This window comes from Pocillopora damicornis, chromosome 9, assembly GCF_964200805.1.
Source record: "Pocillopora damicornis chromosome 9, jaPocDami1.2, whole genome shotgun sequence".
Classification (NCBI taxonomy): Eukaryota; Metazoa; Cnidaria; class Anthozoa; order Scleractinia; family Pocilloporidae; genus Pocillopora; species Pocillopora damicornis.
In genome coordinates this window covers 3,026,372-3,048,196 of record NC_142678.1, presented here as the reverse complement: position 1 = coordinate 3,048,196, position 21,825 = coordinate 3,026,372, and the positions used below count along the sequence as shown (strand labels likewise).

The 21,825-nt window shown below is 37.1% G+C and overlaps 4 protein-coding genes and 1 long non-coding RNA gene across 8 annotated transcripts; 1 reads left to right on the top strand and 4 right to left on the bottom strand.

The window, feature by feature from the left end:
• Positions 1–2,879: 2,879 nt before the first annotated feature.
• Positions 2,880–5,821, bottom strand: LOC149039638 (uncharacterized). The gene is made up of 2 exons (XR_016180039.1): positions 5,439–5,821; positions 2,880–5,213 (listed from the first exon to the last, which is right to left on the bottom strand). It is a non-coding gene; the product is annotated as an uncharacterized LOC149039638 (long non-coding RNA).
• A 30-nt stretch (positions 5,822–5,851) lies between these two features.
• LOC113684235 (UPF0538 protein C2orf76 homolog) lies at positions 5,852–13,331 on the top strand. 4 transcript variants are annotated; one of them, XM_089183508.1, is made up of 6 exons: positions 5,852–6,197; positions 6,989–7,039; positions 8,403–8,440; positions 9,553–9,634; positions 10,142–10,214; positions 11,753–13,331. In XM_089183508.1, exons 1-6 carry the CDS (start codon positions 6,047–6,049, stop codon positions 11,769–11,771), a joined length of 414 nt encoding a protein of 137 aa, XP_089039634.1. In that variant the 5' UTR covers positions 5,852–6,046; the 3' UTR covers positions 11,772–13,331. The 4 variants fall into 4 exon arrangements, with proteins under 4 accessions (XP_089039634.1, XP_089039636.1, XP_089039635.1 ...); XM_089183510.1 differs by having other exon boundaries at positions 10,142–10,223; positions 11,753–12,387; XM_089183509.1 differs by lacking the exon at positions 11,753–13,331 and having other exon boundaries at positions 10,142–10,432.
• On the bottom strand, positions 9,519–12,071 carry LOC113684231 (ectonucleotide pyrophosphatase/phosphodiesterase family member 5-like). The gene has a single exon (XM_089183507.1). It carries the CDS (start codon positions 12,069–12,071, stop codon positions 10,575–10,577), a length of 1,497 nt encoding a protein of 498 aa, XP_089039633.1. The 3' UTR covers positions 9,519–10,574.
• Positions 13,332–13,383: 52 nt separating the features above from the next.
• On the bottom strand, positions 13,384–16,714 carry LOC113684233 (potassium channel subfamily K member 3-like). Its single transcript, XM_027201569.2, has 2 exons — positions 16,054–16,714; positions 13,384–14,711 (listed from the first exon to the last, which is right to left on the bottom strand). Exons 1-2 carry the CDS (start codon positions 16,340–16,342, stop codon positions 14,134–14,136), a joined length of 867 nt encoding a protein of 288 aa, XP_027057370.2. The 5' UTR covers positions 16,343–16,714; the 3' UTR covers positions 13,384–14,133.
• A 374-nt stretch (positions 16,715–17,088) lies between these two features.
• LOC113684234 (MICAL-like protein 2) lies at positions 17,089–20,725 on the bottom strand. Its single transcript, XM_027201570.2, has 5 exons — positions 20,165–20,725; positions 18,990–19,038; positions 18,131–18,275; positions 17,970–18,008; positions 17,089–17,588 (listed from the first exon to the last, which is right to left on the bottom strand). The coding sequence occupies exons 1-5, from the start codon at positions 20,341–20,343 to the stop codon at positions 17,470–17,472; spliced, it is 531 nt and encodes a 176-aa protein (XP_027057371.2). The 5' UTR covers positions 20,344–20,725; the 3' UTR covers positions 17,089–17,469.
• Between the last annotated feature and the right edge of the window lie 1,100 nt (positions 20,726–21,825).

The window sequence follows — 21,825 nt, the reverse complement described above, 5'->3', positions numbered from 1 at the left end:
ATGATTTTCTTGGGTTCTCAACAGTGACACGCACTTTGGAACCATAATTTTATAAATATGTCAACACTGGCAAATACTGCTAAAATCTACACTCTACTAAACTCCATGTACCACAATATCCACACAACTGCGTGTGCCTACTTGAAAATCCTAACCCTAACCCTAAAACTATCCAGTTAGCCTAGTATTGTATTGCTGGTTTGAGTGACTAAACTGGCTCAAATGATCCAGCTGCTTAAAAATCTAAGCACAGAGTAAGTTTAAAAGATTCAATTTTGTAAGGTTTCGAAACAGTTCCAAAATTAACATGCACATAGCTCAGTGTAAAACATCGAAGCTTCTAGGACTTCTTATGATTCCTACGAACGTACACACCTAATGCACGTCAATTTGCCTTTGTTGTCCTCGAACGATCACGTCTTCATGGTAACGTGGTGTAAGAACTGTACAGCACTTTATAAATATATGTTTTACTTGACGGTAAAAGTTTGAATCCGTACAAGGAAACGTAACGGAAACAGGCGATGATAATATTCCGTTGACAGAAATGCAACGGAAACGTGTCGTCATATTTCCGTTCAGGAATCATAACGGAAACATAACAGGTCCAAGGAAGAAGTGAATGATGTGGAAACATAGAGTTTCATTTTTCCGAATTACGGAATCATGCTATTTCGTCCTGTGCTCACTCTAACTCTGTGCTATCCTAAACCTAACCCAAACCCCAAACCAATCCTAAGCTATGGTAAAGGGTTTAAGTCAGGGTTGAGGATAGGGTTAGGGCAGGAGCCCATTACCTGGTTAGGGTTAGAGTTTGGGTTGCTTCGGGTCAGAGGGGTTTAGTGTTACAATCAGGGTTAGGGCTAGGGTAAAATTATGCTTAGAGTTAGCGGGGTTTAGTGTTAGTGTTCTGAAAACATCCAATTTTTTTTTGGTATTGTGTTTGGCTCTAAACTTTAACAACTACTTGAAAGTTTGCTTGAAATCAAAATATACCATTTTTTGCCAAAATAATTGCCAAAATGCGCAATTCGGGCCTTTTTATCAATTTACACTTGGTTTAAGCTTGGTTTTTGTGTTTTCCCACAGACTCTTAAACTATTTTGCTGAGAACATTTTTTGCAGCGTTTTTAAAACTGAAATAAGCTTATTTTTGCAAAAAAAACAAACGTGTTTTTCAGTCGAATTTAGTGTTTTTGTCAACTTTAGCGAAAAATTTTGCAAAAATCGTACATTTCTGCCGTATTTTGGAGTTTTTAGACAGATTTCGTCGCGATCTTGTGAAAAACATGTAGTTTCAAGCTAGTTTTCAGTGTTTTGGCAGTTATTTTGGCAAAAAATGGGTAAGTCAGCGCAATTGTTTTTTTTTTGGTTTTTAAGGTTTTGTTTGCCCAAATTTTACTGAGAACACTGTATGTTAGCTTGTCTCCATTGTTTTTTCGCAGATTCTATCGCTGTTTTGCTGAAAACATAACGTTTCAGCTTGTTTGCATCGTTTTTGGTCGTGAAATAAGCTAATTTTTGCAAAAGGAAAAAAACCTGTTTTTCAGCCCAAATTGACATAAAGGATACAGAGGAACATTTGCTTATTGCCTTTTTTTTTTGTCCTTACTCATGAAGTTGATTTTGGCATTTCAAACAAAAACTCTGCTAGAGCATTAATTGAATGACATACCATGCACTTACTTTGAAGCAAGAACACTTTTTTTCTTTCTTATGAATTCTTTAAGCAAAAAGGACTTAACACTAATTTCCTGACTTGGACAGCCTTGAGATCTTCTATTATTAATATGAAATCAAAAAGCTCCTGCCCCATCCCCACAGCGGGTAATCTCGATCCTATGAATTTTGATTATAAGTCTAAATCTTTTAATGCATATACTGCAAAGTGTAAACAGTTTTATTCTACGATGATAACAAGTAAAGCGAGAATCCCGAATGGCTTTAAAAAGTTGACAGCGGATTTTGAGCTTTCAAATGCGTAGGAAGTTTTCTCTATTCCTTATCTTGTTGCGAGCGAAACGTATGTTTGGTCGTTTCAATACAGAGTATTGAATTTCATTTTGTTTACAAACGATAAATTGTTCAAAATAGGGTTAAGTGATTCGGACAAGTGTTCTTTTTGTGGAACCTATACGGAAGATCTGTACCACCTCTTCTTTAACTGCTCCTTTGTGCAAGCTTTTTGGAACGTATTTACAGTCTGGTGGTTTGATCTTAGTGGCGAATATTTAATTTTGTCTTTAAAAGATATTATGGTTGGCTTACTTCAGAGGAATGATCTGTTAAATTATTTGATAATTTTAGGGAAATTGACTATTTGGGAATGTAGAAAAAATAACACCTCTCCAATATTTAGATTGTTTTTGCACAAGGTTGAAGTTAAAAAACAAGTTGAAAAAATAATTGCTATAAGAAACAGAAAGCTTCGCGATTTTCAAATTAGATGGGAATTTCTCATATAATTTTGTGTTTGCCCTTTTTTTTAAGGAAAAGAATGGAAGACCAATGCATAAACTTAGATCTCATATTCTTCCTTGTTTATTAGTTTATTGTAGTTTATTTTTGTTAGAGAATTAACTGGGCGTCGCCATCGCCGGTATGTGTCACTGTGCAATGTTAAAAGAAAATAGTACTTTTTGTATGTAATGGCATAATTAGTAGATTGTGTTGTTAAGGAGCTGGATACTGTAAGTAGTGTAATTATTATTGACTGTAAGTAGTGTAATTATTAGTGACTGTAAGTAGAGTAATGTAAATAAGCATTGTAATTAGTGTAAGTAGTGTTTCATATTGTATTGTAAGCATTGTGTTTGTAATTTAAAAAAAAAAAAAAAAATGTATGGAAAATTAAAAAAAAAAAAAAAAAAAAAGAACACTTTTTTTTAATTCAGAAAAATACCTTTTTATTTTTTTTTAAGGACTGCTGGATACAACCTGTACAACCAAGATGAATTTACATTCATTATTTGTCATAACTTACACTAAATTAGAAATTCAAGTATGAAATGAGGGTACTAGCCCTTTAATAGTGTTCAAAATTTCCATATGCAGGGGTACTTGTGGCTACTGGAGAAGAATCAGTCTTTAACCCTTCACCCCCCCCCCCCAAGGGAGATAATAAGTACAGATATCCTCTTCCCTAGGGGCAACTAGCTCAAAAGTGAGTGATCTCAAGGGCCCTCCAAAAACGTTTTCTACAGCAATAACTAAGCTCTACAGAAGCACACTATGCAGACAAAAGGTGTAAGAGAATCAATGAATTCTTTAATTCTTGGTCCCTCCCAGGCCAACCTATTGTACAAATCTCATGACATCTGTTCCAGTTTCATCAGTCAATTTTTCAAGCTTCAAGCTTTTCCTGCAATTATGTACTTGTTCTTGAAGCTGAAAACTAACAAGGTTCCTGTAAATTAAGTTTACATAACAACCTAACAATTTGTGAAAATCACACAAATCCCAAGCTATATCCAGAATTATGCTCTTAATAAAATAAACTTTTAAAGCAAATTGGGATTTTTCCCTAGTTCTTTTGATTTTTTTGTTACTTTTTAAATACATTTGTATAAATAATGCTCCCCTAACTCTCCCCAAAACTTTTAGAACAGATGCAAACTCTTAAGAATGATCAAGCTTTACCTTATTATTAAAAATTTTTACATCTTAGACTACCAAGTTATCACAGAGGTTTTTTTCGGTACTTTGACCTGTTTAACACCTAAAAAGAAGAACACATACATAACACACACACAATCAGCCAGGTCAAAATGTGCTGCAGCCAACAATTTGGCCACCTACAATGAAATAGCTGCCAATTTCACACATGTCAGACTTCTATTCAGGACAAGATTTGGCCTCTGCTGCCTATTACTATTGCCAGCTTGCCTGCCACTCAAAATTTCAACTGAGATTGTACATACATACATGTGGGATTAGGTTACACGAGCGAACCTGCACTATTGAAAGAGGTCAATGAATTATAACTCAAAGAAACATTGATAAATAAAATAAATCAATAGAAATGACAAAAATTAAACTAACAGCAGACAGCTCTTTTTTGGCCTTCGGGGCCTGATCAGTGCAGTGATCTTCAACTAAGTGCTTAATTTGGACATAAAACCAAAACTTGTTATGGTTAAATATTATTATTTTTCTTTCAATATTCCCATTCCAGCTGATGTATATTATTTGAATAACAAATCTTATTAGCATGTTAAAATCACCTCAGGACAAGGCATACACTTTGTGCCAAAATTGCTTTGCATCAAGTACGTTATCTAGTACATCATTACCATCTTCAGGTATTTCTAATTTACTCTTGAAAATCACACAAATCATAAGCTATATACAGCATACAATTGGCAGCAAATTATTAAAAAGGAATGCAGTAATCTTTAATAATAAGAGTAGCTAAATAACAAATAGCCTAGTCAAAATGTGCCGGTAACCAGGGATTTGGCTTTCCACACAGAACATTTGCTAGGCGTCTAGTCTGGACAAGGTTTGGTCTCTACCTTCTGTTACTATAGCCAGCTTGCCTACTTCTAAAAAACGTTTTGACTAAGCTGAAAAAAATGTTTGAGAGAAAAATGGCCACAACAAGCCCACTTACTGCAAAATAAGAAACATAAAAAGTAACACTTCAAATTAATACAGAATATAAGCCTTGCAGGATTTGGCTCTCAATAAAATTAGTTAAAATAGCCGATCTTGAGTTTAACTACTCACTCAAAATGGGCTGACAGCCTGCAATTTGGCCACCTACAATGAAGTATCTTCCACTGACTTCACACCTTTCAGACTGCTTTTCAGGATGAGGTTTGGCCTCTGCTGCCTATAATTACAACAGCCAGCTTGACTACTACTAAAAAACATTTTGACTGGGCTGTGCAAGTGTTACTAGCATATAAAAAGCACCTTCAGGTAGATTACAGCAAAGCAGACTTTGTACCAAAACACTTTGCATTAAGTACATCATTACCCTCTACAGGTATTTCTAGTTTACATGTGAAAATCCCACAAATCTCAAGGTATATTACATCATACATGTTGACAAAGCAATCAGGGGTACATTTTTCATAATAGGATGCAATGGTCTTCAGTATCAAGATTATTTGGTACCTAAATAGCAAAATGTTCGAGAGAAGAAATAATCATAAACATTTTTTCTTTCTCATCAGCATCGACTTCCAAAAGTAATGGATAATGACCACCTAAAACAAAGAAGAAATAAATCAAATTTGTGATTTCACAGGGCTTCAATACGAAACAACTATGCATATCTTTTATTTCCTACCACTTACAAGTGGCAGGAATGGCTGAAATGGCCTTCACGTGAACACAACAGAATCCTATGCGTGTATAACCATGTAGAACTATTTATTCGGTATCGAAATTACATCCCAAATGTCATGATATTTGACTGAAACTCAGCTTACCCATCTTTCGTTTAGACTTAGAAACTTGCTGCTTTTTACCACCGTTTCAATGTTTTCTTGTTGTTCAAAAGGTGGTAGGGCCATTGCAGACCGTGATTTTTTTTTTACTTGAGAACCAGATCACAACACCCAAGCCTTTTCACGCTAAATATTAAACTACTGAGATTTCCTTCGCCGCCGTAAGCCGCCATTTTATCTTTCCCTGAATACTAGTTCCCAAGTTTCGAGCCCGAAGGTCTCAGACATGCACTGAAATTATGATATTCGTTATTTCAGGGCCAATTTAGAAATAACGATAATCGTTAATTTGGTGTCGAGATCATGCTGATCACAACTGAACGCACATTTACCCCTTTCCTCCGCCATCTTGAATGTTGTAAGACAGTGGAACCGAGTCCTTCTCTTTATTTAACACGTGTAAAGAGCATTGGTAAAGAGTGCCACGAAATTACTATATCCATAAATTTGGTGCCAATTTAGGAATAACGATAATCGTAATTTCGGTCTCGAGATCATGTTGAAATAAGCGGTGGCACAGCTACACAACATGGCGGACGTTTGACAGCTTCTAAATATTTTGTTAGATATCTTTTTGTTAATTTGGGACTATGGATGAGGAGGCACGAGCTGATTCTTCTGGAGCGACTGTAACAGTGCGTCTCATAAGGTCCTTTGAATACAGGAATATCAAATATGTCGTATTTAAAGATGTGTCATTGGAACAAACAGCCAAAGATTTCATGGACTTTGTCGTTTCGGGTAAGTCTTTATCCTCAAAAACATCTGATAAGGCCGGTATAAATGAAGGGTTTTCGTCTCAGAATATACTCCAGGGTCTCATTTTACAAACAAGCCCACACAAGATAGCATAATGCGTAAGCTCTCTCCTTAGAGTACACACGAATATGTAAAAAAAAATTAAAATGCTACCTTACTACTTTCTTGGAAAATGTGGTGTGGTAATAACTTTTGCAAAGACAAGAGCAGGTACCTTCCTATGCGATAGAAGATTTGTACATGAGATTTGCTAAGCGATGCAGGAGAGTGCCTTCTGTTTTTTTTTTTGCTACTTAATTCAGACACATGCAACTAAGAGTCAGGGAATTGGAAGAATAATTGCAAGTTTGCTGAATTTGACCTGAAATCTTGCTCCAAAATATTTAACTCTTTAACTCCCAAGATCTCATTTAGTAATTTTCCTTACTGTCTGCCAAACAGTTCTTTCAATGTTTGTTTGGAGAATTTGGTATTGGATCAACTTATAATCCCCTGACTGATATTTTTCTTTATTCTCATCACTTGTCTGCTTGTTATTGTATTGATATTGAAAGGAGAAATTCTGTCTTGGTCACTTGTGGGAGTTAAAGGGTTAAGAATAACTTTACTAAGTGGACATTCTGTTCTCAAGGAGGAATTGTGTCCCTAAAATTGTTGTGACACATATAGGAATCAAGGGGCAAACCTAAGAAAGAAATTCCTTGTGTTTTTAGTCTTTGCTTTATGTTCTCAGAATTGCCTGTAGTAATTAGAAATCATGCTTGTTCCAACAGATATAAAGAAAAGATCTGATGTACCCCTTCCATTCAAGACCTTTGTATATGGTCTGTTGCTCTGATAATTGTTCTTTTAATGGGACAGGTCATTGATTCACTGGGTAAAATAACATCTTGTGACCTTCAGTAAAGAAGTTCTCATTTATCTTCAGTTGAGACTGAACACAGTCACTTTGATTTTATTCTTAACTCCCAGATCAAAATTGTCACTCTCAACCATACAACCATATAATCCTTACAGTGTTAGTTCAGAGAATTTAGTATTGGATCCACTAATTATCCCCAACTTGAGATTTTTCGTTATTCTCATCACTTATCTGGTTGATATTGTATTGATATTGTAAAGAGAAATTCTGTCTTGATCACTCATGGAAGTTAAAGGGTGAAAGGTCAATTGTATATAACCCAATTACAATAAAGTTCATTACATGGGACCAAACCTCAAAACAAAAAGGCCAATAGTTTCTATGTATAAAGATGTAATTCACTGAAAATTCACCTCTAAGCCTCCATTGCACTAAAATGTTCATGAATCCTTCACACTTCCTGGTTGTTCTCATCTGGATTTGGTCTTGGTGTTATGTCTGCTACTTGAAAGCAAAGCTGGAAGGCAATTTTTCTTATTCCAATATAAACATGCACAAGACCTAATACCTTTACTGATGCATTTTAGTTTTTTTATGTCTGATAGGTTTTTTGCTTTAAATCTTTAACTCCTATGAGTGACCAAGACAGAATTTCTCCTTACAATATTGATAAAATATCTAAATAATGAGAATAAAGAAAATATCAATTTGAGGATAATTAGTTGATCCAATTCTAAATTCTCTGAGCTAACATTATAAGAATTGTATGGTTGACAGTAAGGAGAATTACAAATTTGATCTGGGAGTTAAAGGGTTAACACAATAACCTTGGTAATTTTGTTTTTCTTATTTTTCACAGTTTTCTGAGTTTCAATGTAATTTTACAACCTCCAAACTTTTTATCTTCGTGACCCAAATTATACACTGGTATCCAAAAACATTTTCAGTCTGGAAACATTTATGTTTTTGGCTCTGCCCATCTCAAGGATAGAGAGGTTTTGATGAATTGTTTGGTAATTGTTGTCTTCAAAGAAACCAACACAATTTGGAATCATCACACACACTTTTCAAAGATACTCTCACAAAATCTACCCTTTGGACTTTATTTTGAAGTGGAGGGTTCAGACTCTACTCTAACCTTAACCTGGGAAGTGGGGGGGGGGGGGGGGAGGGAGGGTAAAATGAAACATCTTAACAAGAAAGAAAAAATTAAATTTACAATTGTTCAACTGATTATTTAGACCATTCTATCAGTGTATCTGTCAATGAAATATCTAATTACTTATACCAAGTTGTTTTTAATCCTCTTTCAACAATGTTAACAGACACAATGAAAATTCAGCACAAAGCACATGGTGCCAAAGTAAGTCAACTCTTGTGATGTGTGTCCCAATTAGACAATAGTTAAGTGGATAACTACATATGTAGAGAGCAAAGATGAGTTTATCAACCCCTTTTAATCAACAAGTTACTTCTCCCTATAAATAGAGGATATTACATGGCCACACAGGGATACAAATTTTATCTTTGAGTGCTGAAAGTATCTCATGTTAGTAACCATGGCGACTCCAATATCCTCACATGTGAAAGATAAAAATAGTATCTTCACTGTGTGCAATGAAGATATGATTTTTTAGTAAAAGGAAAAATCCTGGTATTTCATCAGTATCTATTTAACAAATAGATTCCAAGTTGCCGTGTGTCTATTCAGTAATAGATCACAAATGACGTCAAAATGTGGTAAAAACAAAAGTGGCACACGAGGCACAGCCAAGTGTGTCACTGATGTTCTTACCATATTTTGATGTCCTCTGTGATCTATTACTGAACAGACGCACAACAACTTGGAATCTATTTGTTTTATATAATAAAGAATTAAAAAAAGTTCTAATGATGACGTTGTCTATACGTCTGTCCTCCAATAGATCATAAGTGAGAACCAATCAGAATGTGTGCATAACTGAGCTCATTATATAATTAACAAATAGATTGCAAGTTGCCTTGCGTCTGTTCAGTAATAGATCATAGATGACGTCAAAATGTGGTAAGTACAAAAAAGTAGCACACAGGGTGCAGCCGAGTGTGTCACTGATGTTCTTACCACATTTTGACGTCCTCTGTGATCTATCACTGAACAGACGCATGGCAACTTGGAATCTATTTGTTTTATATAATAAAGAATTAAAAAAAGTTTTAATGGTGACGTCATCTATACGTCTGTCCTCCAATAGATCATAAGTGAGAACCAATCAGAATGCGTGCATAACTGAGCTTATTATGTAAATAATAATATCCATTCATTACCCAGCAAACAGGTAATGAGAATTCTCAAATGTTTCAAGTAGAAGTTGTCAACTTGATCTGACACCAAATTCTGGTAACTAATTTACAAGGAAATGTGCAGCAGCTAGATGGGAGAATTAACAATCAGATCTTGGGAGTTAAGTGGTGATTAACACAAATTTATTTTAATAGACAAGTGATCCAGTGATAAACACAGAAAATGATGAGATGCTTATGCTTAGACAGGACTGCAGTCTTTCCAAGAATGGAATTGGTGAGTTCCCCACAATATTTTTGCTAAACCTGGTTTCCATAGCATCAGCAATGTTGGGTAACAAGTTGAGTGAAGTCTCCCTGGACTCCTCTCCCAGTAAAAAATTGGTGAAACTGCTGCACTGACTTAGTTCTGAGCATTAACCCCTTTACACCCTCACATCAGAATGCATATTCTCCATACTGTTGTCTATACATTTCCTTAGGTGCTGATAAGGAGAATTTGTTAAACAATCAAGAGGTCCTTTAGCTGCTGATCATTCTCTCTATTCTTGTGACCCAACTGTTTGATTCAGGGGTGATAATGTAAGGAGAAACTGTATGCTGGTCACTCTTAGGGGTCCAAGGCCTGGATTAAGAAACCATAAACCTGTTGTGAAATAATTAAGTGTTCAATATAACCTTAGCAGAAATTTTTTTTTAGGTTAATTGTATCCATTTAAAAATGAACATCCTCTATTTACTTTCACCTTGTTCATAACCATAAAATCTTCTTATTTCCTAACAGGACATGAAACAGAAATATCTTTCTTCAAGAAAGAAGATTATGATAGATACAAAGCTAACCCAGTGCTGAAATGGTAGAGAATGTAAATAAATTTAGTTGATGACTAATAATTCTTCTCTTTAGGATATTTATCTGATGTTATGCTCACCTGGAGTGACATTTTGACATTAGGGAGGGAGAGAGGGGGGAGGGGTTGATGAAAAACTTACAGAGGGCTCTGATAAAAAAATTAAAAAAAAAAAAAGTACTGTTTTTTTTCTGGATTGTTACTCAGAATTAGTGAATACCTGACATAGTTTGCATATCTTTGTTTTGAAAACCTATGGCGACTAAAACAGAAGCTAAGACAGGCTTTTTAATGGAACGTGCTTTTCCCAAAAGGTTTTAAGTCTTTGCCCCCTTAATTAGTACCACCTTTAATGAATTTCGAATATTAAGTGTACTGGAAAGCTTGCAAAATAAGAATTGGCAAGCAGATAGATATCGCCATCAAAACCGGAAGTCCCTGCATGTTTACTTTCGCTTGACCAGCGGTTGGTGGGTCTGGGGCTGGTGGGTCTGTGGTTGGTGGGTCTGTGGTTTCTTGCAGAAGAAGAGGCATGACATTTTCCAGTGAGCCATTGTTCGGTTGAGGCACAATTCCAAGAAGTTGACACATCAGAGGGTAGAGATCGAGTGTCTTGAACGGCGCAATTTCGAAATCCTTTTTAAATGCGGGACCACGGGCAAAGAAAATTGGGTAGCTGCGACTCTCCTGAGGCGGCCAGGCGTGTGTCCCGTGAACCCAAGACACGCTCGTGTTCCCGCGGGATTGCTCGATAACCCAACCCACTTCGGGATTGATGAATATAGGAGGGATGCGGCGATTGTGTTTCCAGTGGTACTCCTCTGGGATGTCTTCCTTCTTGTAAACTGTCATGTGCGGGTTTTTGGCTTTAGTGAGGTTGTCATAAATTTCGTCCAGTTTACCATCTTTCGGCCAAATATGTACGAGTGCCCCAGATTCCGTCAGCATGTACGCAGACTGTTCGATGTAATCGTCGAGAATTATGAGTCGCTTTGAAGAGACGTTGTTAAAACTGTGATCACTGACGAACACCAAGTTGACTGTGTCTATAAGCTCTTCGTCACGCAATCGATCAATGAAATAACCCACAACATCGCGATCGACTTTTTCAATGGCTCGTTTGTATTCATTTGAATAACTGCCGTAATCGTGCCCCTCCCAGTCCGGGTGATCGATGTACAGCGCCACAAACTGCGGTGGTTCGTCCGATTTGAGCCAGTTGATGATTTTATCGATTCGGCTCTGAGAAGGTTCCGTGTAATTGAAGACACAATGAATGTATTTGTAACCTAACCACGACGAATACGTTTTGTTACGGTATTTCGGAAGATCTTTTGGGTCAATCGCGCTGCAATCGACTTTACAAAAGGGCTTCTCGTAGAAAATGGGTTTTTCTGGATAGCCGCGGCTTCCCGGCCAGAAGTAAATCCCGCTACGTCCACCCTGCTTTTGTAGTGTCAACCAGATTGGTTCGGAAGCGTTGTAGAACTTCGGGTCGCTGTCTGAACAATCATAATCGTAAATAAATTTTTCTTGATAAACAGGATCCCAGAACTTATTTGAGACAATCCCGTGGCTCTCTGGGTAAAGTCCCGTCATATAAGAATGGTGATTCGGCCAAGTTTTGGTTGGGACCACATTGAAGAGGTGCCTTGCACGGACGCCTTCCCTGCCGACCTCGTCGAGATGGGGAGTGTCTGCAAACTGGCCGCTGATAAATTGCCAGCCTAATCCATCCATGGAAACCAAAATGACCGTTTCTTTTGCTTGGAAGGTTCTTTTTGTTTCGACGAGGTGAGGTCTGGAGATGAGAACGAGGCAAGTTGCCTGTAGGAGAACATGAATGGCATCCGTTTTCCTCATGTTGGATTTAGGTTTCGGCTGATAAACACACCGTGGTCGCTGAGAATTTGTTCGTGAAAAAAAAACAATAGTTTAATTATTTGTGGTAAAGAAAACAATAACCTTAAGAGCCCTTGTCATAAGTCTGACCTTTTTCATCCGCGTAACTTAACAAGAAATCACGAAAGTCAAAAAGCAACTCGAACTTCTTCAAAGTAAGCTAAATAACTGTATTAAGGCCAGTTTTAAGGAATTATAGTGCGAGTGTAAACTTTTTGAGCCATATTTCATATTAGAAATGTATAGATAACAATAAGATTATGACTCGAGATCTCTACCGAGTGTGTCACCGTATTTCGACGTCCTCTGTGATCTGTTACTGAACAGACCTACGGCAAAATATTTGGGAAGTAGACAACGAGAAGCGTGGTGAATTACATTACAGAAAAATAACCTGTTACAAATCCTGAGGCATCGTCTTAGGTACACAATTACATTGATCTTACGGTCATTATTCACTAAAAACTCTCAGACATGTCTAATGCAGTTATGAATTTTTTTTTACAACCAACAGTGCCAGCCACTTCTTGGGGAGTAAAAGCGTGAAAAAGAGCTTCTTCCGCGCGTGTCGCCCCACTCGCGTGCAATGTTCAAATTCACTCTTGCGTTTTCGCAGTGAATCTCACGCATGTGGATTGAAAACCCTGATTTCGCGCTAGCTCAAATCTGCTTAACAATTATTTTCCACGCCCACCGCTATCTCAGCCTTACCTGACAAATTTTTGGAGAGATGAGTGGCGTAAGATAAACTCGAATGACCAGAAGAGACGAAAAGTCCTCGCGAATCGTAGGCCGAACCGTTCGGTTGAGAGCGGCAGAGCGCTGAAGTCGCTTCTGTATTTACCACTCTGGGTAAGAACAGAACGTTTTCCAAATATTTCATGTCCTTTGAAAAAAAAGTATTTAATTTCCTTTGAAAACAAAATATTTCATTTCCTTTGAAAACAAGTGTTAAATTGCGATTGCAAACCCGTTGGTTTTAACACGTGGGTCATCATAGGTCATCTAGAACCAAGAGAGACAGCGTTATGCATTCACAATTGATTTGGATCCAAGCTCTTTCCTTCAACATCTCGCCATTCGTTTCTAGTTTAGACCACGTTTCCTCCTCAAATCAAGTTAGTTTTTGCACGTGTCCAAATAATTTTTTATATAAACTAGGTAATATCACATTAGCGCGATCTTTGCGTGCGAAGTGCAAATAAATAAATGATACAACGTTACATCTTTTGAAACGTTACGAAGTGTTCAGCTTAGTACATGACATAACCCATTTTTATATAGTTTTTTCCACAGTTTCAAATTATGCAAAGCCGTGTGATTGAAACAATCGCTTAACTCAATAAAAATAACAAAGTTCAAATGACCCCTCAATCAAGGAAGCCGAAATCCAATAAAGCATTTTGTTTTGAAGGTATGATGTCAACGTTTTTAAAAGCCGCCATCTAATCTTCTAAAAATCAGCTCTCGGGTGTGTCGCTTGACCGCAGAAACAGACAAGACGAAAAAAAGCAAAAATGGCTTCGTTTTGGGCTAAAAAGGCCCTCCTAACTAACTAAATTTACTTCTAAAATTTATGCTCATATTTACGCTTCAAAATCTCTGCAAACAACATGTACAAGAACGGCTCTGAATAAAACAGGACAAAGGGAACAATAAATTGAATAGTCAACTAATGTTCATCCACTTTTTTTAAATTTCGTTTGAATCTGTTCTGTTGTCGCTATCGTTTCCAAAAAGGTGGTTAGGTAACTTGTTCCATTCCTTGACGATCCTCACAAAGGAGTCTTTTAAGGGGTTCATTTTAGCAGATTTCTTACGAAATCTTGAATGGTTTTCGAGATCTAGAATTTTTTGGTACTTTTCTTGTAATTGTCGTGAAAGTTATTCCCATTTAACTGTCTTAAAACATTCTACGAAAGGGAAGTCGGCGCTCTGTTAGTTCTAATTGTTCTGGTTTTATCGCCATGGCAACTTTACTGACATATGTATGACAGCTAATGGAAGCCCTCTATATGCCCCATCAAAAGGTAGTGTTGTTCTCCAGTGTCTGATTGTTTTTCAAATCCACTTCTGCCGTTATCCTCGCTTCGTTTTTAGCTGAACAACACCCCGTGAGGCTAAAAGATCGCGTGGTAGCCACTCGGGTTTTATCCAAGTACGCTACAATCGAGTCGATCAAACTGGACATGAAACACAACCCGGGTAGAACAGTTATAATGAAAACATACAAGTGATCCTCAAACGGAATAATGTCTCCAAATCCGACAGTAGTTAAGGTCACAAAAATGGAATAAGAGTTTGTGATAAAACTTTGTTTTGATTCTAAATGCGTGTTCAGTGCACAAGCAATGATCCAGGTTACAATGCAAGACACTAAATTGATGCAGGTATTTCCAGTTTCCATAAAATCGCAGGCACGTTCTTGGCAGTTTTTACTGTGAAATTTCCTATGCAGTGGTCGGGTCACCGATTTTAAGGCTTTGTTTACAAGTTCTCCAATTGATTTGAGAGCCAAAACTGTGAATGGAATTCCTACCAGCGCATAAATAACTGTTAAAATTTGACCGCTTTCTGTCGTGGGCGTTATGTTTCCATATCCTGTCGAAAAAAGGGGAAATGATACAAATGAATAAGTAAAAGAAAATGAAGAAAATATTTAATGACTAAATAAATTAATAATGGGGCAGTCTGTCTCAGTGTTTTGGGTATCTTATGAAAGAATTAAGCTGAGCGCCACGGCAACAATAAAAATTTTGCTCTTCGATGTTCATAATGGAAAGGTGGTGATATCTAGTGATAAAAAATGATAATAAAGATGTAAATAATGACGATAACAGTAGGGGTGTCAATCATTTTTTTCCATAAGCGGCTGCTGATAAAGTCGCAGCCATCTATGCCCGTAAAAGGAACCGTATTTAAGGCGAAACCCAATCACGACAGCCTGCTGGCAGGCTAAACAGACGGCGGTTAGTGGTCTTGTAAGCAGCAGTAGATACCTGCTCCGCTTTTATTGAAATTCTGATTTTTTTAGTAGTAATAGTCAACAACAAGAGAACATGTCTTCTAGTTAACAATTATTCACCGAAGTGGAAGTAAATAGTGGTGGATATTTACTGAGCCGTGAAGCAGCGAGGTTAATATCTATCATTTTCAACGACACTGCGGTGAACAACTTTTTTAGTTTATACCACACAGATACAAAAAAATTGGTATTAGTTTATTTCTTTTAATATGCAAAAAAATGGTCGGAAATAAGCCCTTGACACACGAATATGTCTCACCGGCTGCTCGGAGGCGGATAGTACTTGTTATTCACATCCGAACAAGCCGATCAGCGCGCGCGAAAAGTACTATTTACCAGTGTGGTCTATACTAATACTAACGATAACGACAGAACGGTAATTATAATATTGATAATTTTGAGTGTAATGATAATAGAAATAATGATAAACCCATACATGCAAATTTCTTTAAAATGTTTAAGTGCGTGTGACAATTTTGAAAAGGAAAAGATTCCTATCGATGAAGAAGCTAGGACTCTAATGGAAAAATGACAAATACAGTAAAAATCTGTGGTTGTCATGCCGGACGTAAAAGGTGATATTTTACTATTCAATTGGAATTAGCGATGGTATTCACGCTCTTTGTTGATTGTAATAGCGCGTTCTAAAGTTTCGGTGCAGCACAGGTTGAAGACTGGTCATTTAGGGTGGCTTAAAGGTTGTGAGTTTATCAGGAATATGTTGTTCCACTGGTCCAATATCTGTGTTTTGGAAGGGAACTTTCATATCGAAAGAAAATGTTCAAAATGTATTTAATTTGCATCGCACCTCGATGAAATAACTCATTCTTGTTAAAAATATTTCTGCACCTGCAGTGCCTAAGCTGATCAGGAAAGGTAGACGATTTTGGTGTAAATTCTCAACTATTTCTCTCTTACCAATTGTAGTGACAAGCTGTAAAACGTAGAAAACAGAATTTAAGAATGTCCATGTTGGCTTCGCTCCATTCTCCCTCGTGTCGTCGTAATCTTTAAGCAGATTGGTGATATTTTCTTGGGACAGATTATACGTGTTACTCCACCGACGTAGGAAGTCCTCTAATGTTTGACTCTTAGAGTTTCTGCCTGTTTCCTTCTCGATCTGCATAAATATGGCTCCTCCGATGAGGACATAAACAAGAAGCCCAACCACTCGGAATGCAGACCTTGTGCTGCTGTTAGTCGCCATGGTTTGCCAACAGGCTTTCTGTGTCGAGTAGACGAAGTTCCTCGACCGATTGCTGTGTCACCCTTTGAACAGTGCGGGCAAAGTTCTCGATTAATTTGTCGTTGGACTTCACAGTTGAAGCCACATCTTTTCCACTGATTATAACCTATCGCTTGATAGCGACCTGGAATTATAGTTGAACTACCGAAAAATTCATTGGCTTATTACGAGGGTTTGCGAGTGTCTGTCAATTATCTGATGCAAAAACTCATCCGTTTGCATATTGCTTATCACAACAAGTCGTCCTCATCCATTATTGAGGTTTTTTTTCGGCTCAGTAGGCAGCTGCATAAACAGCACCAGATAGCCATCATTTACTAAAACTATATCTTCGAAATTTTCATCATTTCACCAGGGAAACGTCAAAACATTGAAAATGTGCTTAGATACCAGTGCAATTTTATCTGAATGCCTTGGAAAAAAAAAAGGTAACCATCTCAATTAAAACTGCGCTGAAAAAATTAGCGCTATAGGAGCTGTATCTTTTAAATAAGTCTCGAATTTTAATTTTGCAAGAAAAATGTTGTTTTTGACTCATGTCGAGAATCGGAAGAACGCAATATTGGCGTTTAGAGCAGTGACAGTTAGCACCTGGTTTTTCAAGGAAACCCTTAATGAAACCGCAAACTTCTGGCGCTGAAGACCATGTGATCTTGTTCCCAGGTCCCGTCTGAGATAATAACCCGGTTTTCATGATAGAGATTCTCTGAAGGCTTTGATCTTTTATTTTTCTTTTAATGACATACAAATGTGACAGATTTTTAAATCTAAACTACTCCAAGAAAGCCGGGTTCTTGTCAAGGTTATACTTTTAAAAGAGCTTTTAGTTTTGCTTGAAGAAGTGCTCTGCTCATTATAGCAAAATTCAAACGTGGTTTCCTTTTCAAGTATAGCGGAAAGAATTCCATGGTTAATATTGATTTGCAATATTTTTCCCACAAGGGCACCTTAGCATTCGACATTGTTCGATTTATTACTCCATCATACTACACAGCAATGTTTCTGAGCGCTTGAAATCTCCAAGACACGACTTGCATGGCTCATATATTCATTTTCATTTTAAAAAAGTAGCCATTCTAAATCGTTTGTTAAGCAGTCACTTCGGTATCAGTACAAGGTTCCTCGACTATCTCGCGCTGTCTGAGTTTGAACCGTCGCTTGTATGCCTCGTCGGCCAGAATATCAAACAGATATCGCTTGGGCCTCCCTGTAAAGAAACAATTCGGTTGAAGTTAATCAGAGGCGAATTTTATCTTCAAGGTAAACCTAAGGGTGTAGTTGCCATTATGCCTTGCCCAGCATATTGGTGTTTCCTTACCCTGACTAGTAATAACCCTTGTCTCGTCAGGGTAAGTAATCATCGATATGCTGCGGCAGTTAGAGGCAACTACGCCTTAGGGCTTTTATAAGACGAGACATGGGTAACCAGTCAGGATGGGTAACTAGTCAATTAAGACTCTATTAGATACCCAGAACTCAAGATCCAGCGAGCCACAGGCCGCCACTTCTGCCCTTTTCCTTAATGATTTTATTTAAATACAACGCAAAACGTGAGGTTTCGTTGCTTTAAAATAAATTTCATTTTTACCTTTCGGTATCGTGTTGTTGTTTATTTCCGCTGTGTCTTCTGCAAAGTAACGAAAAGCCACAATCACGATTCTGTGAACAATAACTCACTTTTCGACAAACATTGTATCAAATAACAGCAAGGTATCAATCACAAAACACTGAAAACCAAACTTATGTTACCTGAAGGTTTGAAGTTGTTTAGACTGAAAAACAACGAAGAAAGATAAGTCATGACGCTTTGTTCATCCGGGACATCCATAGACACCAGATCTCTCGCGTCCAATAAAGCGGGGACACCGAGATGTTCCTCTGCTACCTTAAAAGCCTGTTAACGAGACAAAATTTGTGTGTTAAGAGGAAGTATTAATTTTTGAGACGGTTTTTTTCCACAAAAAAAAAACGATATAATTGACTGATCTACAATAGTGGCAGACCGCAGGAAAAAATTTTTAGCCCATCTTTTGTGGTAATTTATTTTCAGTATAGCCATCTCTATTCGATGTAAAAACACAACTTTTTTCGACTATAGGAGGTCTTCCTTCCCGGCATGCCTCGCATTCATTTCATTGACATCATTTCAACCCCAGCATTTCATCGCCCAGTCTAAAGAACGCTTAGGACTCCACTCGTTTTGCAATCAAAGTTACTTTTTTAAGCAAAGAGAGCAAGATTAGTCTAAATTTTTACACATTTATCTACCAGGGATTGCCTTTATCTTCAGGTGGGTGTGGCCCACCTAGCATTGTTGCTGATAAAACATCATTCTCATTATCATGGTCATACGCTGACATCGAGCCAAACTTCGTGTTCTTTTGATTGATTTTGTTTTGACCAAACTCTGATAGTTGCCAAAAATTGGCATTATTACAATATCAGACAGGAAGAACTTATCAACATTTATGCTGACAGGCTTTCATTTTCTGTCACAATTTCAGTAATAATGAGAGAAAGAGAAATGTTTAATATTCTTCATGCCGAATACTGTTTCAAAAACATACAATGAAAATGCATTATAAATATTAAAAATAGTTCAGCTTACCAGTTCGTTATTTTTCAACATGTCTTCCTTCGATAGATTCTGAAAATCTCTGAAATAAAAGAATGATCGGTAGTACAACTTGTGAGTGAAGACTGAACACCGACACGGAAATTAAGTTAATACTCGATTGCGACTTAAAGCAAGAACGATCATAATTGATTAGAATACTACCGCCGAAAAACGAAGGAGATGAATCCAGCTTGCCCGTCCTATGACCTTTGATCTACTTTGCAAATCTCCTTTCCAGCTACGGTACACTAAGTTATAAACTGATTTGGAGAATTTCGTGGTCTATATTGTAAGGAAAATTTACACGTTCATCGCTTGTAGGATGTAAAGAGCTAAGTGAAATATCTACATCCGATAGTGGACATGTGGGTATTCCGGAAATCTTCCGCAAACGTGACGCATTTTAGCAATCACGAGTCTTTTGATTGCGCTTTCTTCTTTTTCATTTTCTTAATTTTGTATTTCCTCCGATGATGCTATGTTCTGAAATATTCTGAAACTCAAACCTTCTTGAAATCTGCAATTTAGGGCCGGACCTGCACACGTTCGGCTTATCTGTAGTTTGGTTTCATTGTAGGCAGCTCAAATTTCTCCGACATTTAAAGATATGTTAATAAAAACAAAGTTTACATCACTTGTTATGTTTTGTTTGCGTCTGAAGTATGAGTATTCAGACGCAAACACCAATTATTGTTTTTGCAATATCGTACATCAAGTGTAGACATAAACAGCGCTTAGGAAAAACGTATTTTGGCATAGGATTATTTTATCAATATTGTCAGAAACAGAACAAGTTTGCATTCTACGATTACGAATTTTGTGAAATTTAGCCCATGATGATTTTGTTATATGCAGATTGCTTTATGGAGGTTTGAAACGTTTGCGATCGAGAGCTGGTAGTCAATTGAAATTCACCTTAAGATACCCAATATTAAACGGGAGATTATAATACTGTTTCGAAATTTGTATCTCTTACAAATATATATCAAGTGCTCGATTTAAACGCAACACGTTTACGCTACAAAACTAGCTTACACCGAGAGTTCAGATTAAATTTAACCTTTTTCACATTTAAATTAACATACGATTTAATCTGAAAAAACCCAGGGAAGTCAAGAATTTGTGTTTCCTATCTTAGTGTGAAGTGAGAACATGATTGTTCTTACATGAGGTCCGGCTCGTAGCGGTGTATTATGGCACAAAAGGCCAATCCATCTCTCCATGAGGTTGTCATGTTAGACACACGAACGTTCTTGTATCCCACTGTTTGTCGCTTGCACCACTCGAGTAACGCTTCTTTCCCGCGCAACGTGCCAGCAGCGAGATTTTTTTGTTTTTTGGACATTTTTGTTGGATCCAGCGACGAGCACTTAAAATATTTCCCGATCTAGGCATTCACATTTGTTCAGCGAAGGTTTATCACACCGTATGGCGGAACTACTGGCTTTTCAGCGCAAAAAGAGCGATTTGTTTTTCAGTTTCGTCGTCTGTCGATCGATCTCACGTTTGCAAATGACGTTGTCATAATAAACGTACCAGCAATGAACTAATTCCGAAATACTCGTGACCAGAATGAATGTAAACATTAATGAAATCTCTCATTGATGTACTTATAAATTAAAATACATGTTAAAAAACTGTAAAAAAATATTGCACTCGAAGTATAAACAAAAACGATGAAACGTAACTTGCAGAATATGCAAGGATAACTTGCGGAGATAATCAGTGAACAGTTGCGTAATCGAGGCAGAAAATGTTTGATTTTTTTGATGAAAGAAAAAGCTTCAGGAAAAAAAAAAAGTGACGCTGAAAGGGTTTATTTTGAGCTTATTAGATAAGCGTGTTTTCCTCTCGCAGTTTTTTTATTAGAATTCCTTACTTCTCTCTAAAATAGGACTTTTTATAAAGCACCTCAAATACAGAAGTTTGCTATGAATTTCAAACATTCTCCAGCGAAACATCTGCACTGTGCCCGTAAGTGATTCTCTGACAAGAAAACTAATGACATGCCACAAAAATTCACACTGATGTCATGATTGGTTTTCACCACAAAGAAGCCGCCGTCAACGGGAAGTATTCGAAAATTGAAAGAGGTGTCGAGCGTTGTAATCAATTCTACAACGAAATGAAATTCTGGCAAATTCAATCACTTTACATATGGAGAAAAAGTCACTGTTGACCTTCAATGAATGCGATTCGCATTCTAAAGCTGTTTTCAAGTAGTTTTAGTCGTGTACGTGCGAAATTTAGTTGTCAAAGGAAACTTCATCTCCACTAATGAATAATTATTATTTTTCTTTAATTTCTGGTCTACACTTCGTTTTGAACTCTAGGCTCTCCGTGAAAAAAACATCAGGAGAGTGCTTTTGTTTTTGTACCGTCGTTAAATCAAAAAAGCTTCAGGTTTTATTTGAAAACAGTCGAAAATTTTAGTAATAACTGCACGGAAGCTAGCACTGCGGCGCTTTCAGAATAATTTATCCTAAGAGATTTTTAATTTAAACGTTTTTATAGCCAATTGAACAGCAGTCGACCACACGCATTGCAATTTCGTTTTTGCGGCTTTATCTGTATTCTCCGTCATTCAAACAGTCATGCGCAAAATTTCCCACATTCCATGTGTCTCAATGAAAATCAGGGGAACCACAACGCGAGAACGAGGGTAAGGAGTGTCTTTGGGGAATAATAATGTGAATAAAACTCTTCCCTTTAAACTGCTGTTTTGACGACTTTTTTACGGGAAAACTCTTAAGTAAAGGAAGAACCAAGATGAAAAAGAAACCAAAGCACGATTGAAATTTTTATACTTTTAGACTTCCAAGGAAGT

Excerpts from the sequence above, each read along its gene's own strand:
- LOC113684235 (XM_089183508.1), top strand. The coding sequence starts at position 6,047 with ATGGATGAGGAGGCACGAGCTGATTCTTCTGGAGCGACTGTAACAGTG. Across the intron at positions 7,040-8,402 it reads ATTCAAGACCTTTGTATATG|ACACAATGAAAATTCAGCAC; the intron begins GTCTGTTGCTCT and ends CAATGTTAACAG. Across the intron at positions 9,635-10,141 it reads TCTTTCCAAGAATGGAATTG|GACATGAAACAGAAATATCT; the intron begins GTGAGTTCCCCA and ends ATTTCCTAACAG.
- LOC113684231 (XM_089183507.1), bottom strand. The coding sequence starts at position 12,071 with ATGAGGAAAACGGATGCCATTCATGTTCTCCTACAGGCAACTTGCCTC.
- LOC113684233 (XM_027201569.2), bottom strand. The coding sequence starts at position 16,342 with ATGGCGACTAACAGCAGCACAAGGTCTGCATTCCGAGTGGTTGGGCTT. Across the intron at positions 14,712-16,053 it reads ACAGCTTGTCACTACAATTG|GATATGGAAACATAACGCCC; the intron begins GTAAGAGAGAAA and ends TTTTTTCGACAG.
- LOC113684234 (XM_027201570.2), bottom strand. The coding sequence starts at position 20,343 with ATGTCCAAAAAACAAAAAAATCTCGCTGCTGGCACGTTGCGCGGGAAA. Across the intron at positions 19,039-20,164 it reads CGCTACGAGCCGGACCTCAT|AGATTTTCAGAATCTATCGA; the intron begins GTAAGAACAATC and ends CTTTTATTTCAG. Across the intron at positions 18,276-18,989 it reads TGTTGAAAAATAACGAACTG|GCTTTTAAGGTAGCAGAGGA; the intron begins GTAAGCTGAACT and ends TCTCGTTAACAG.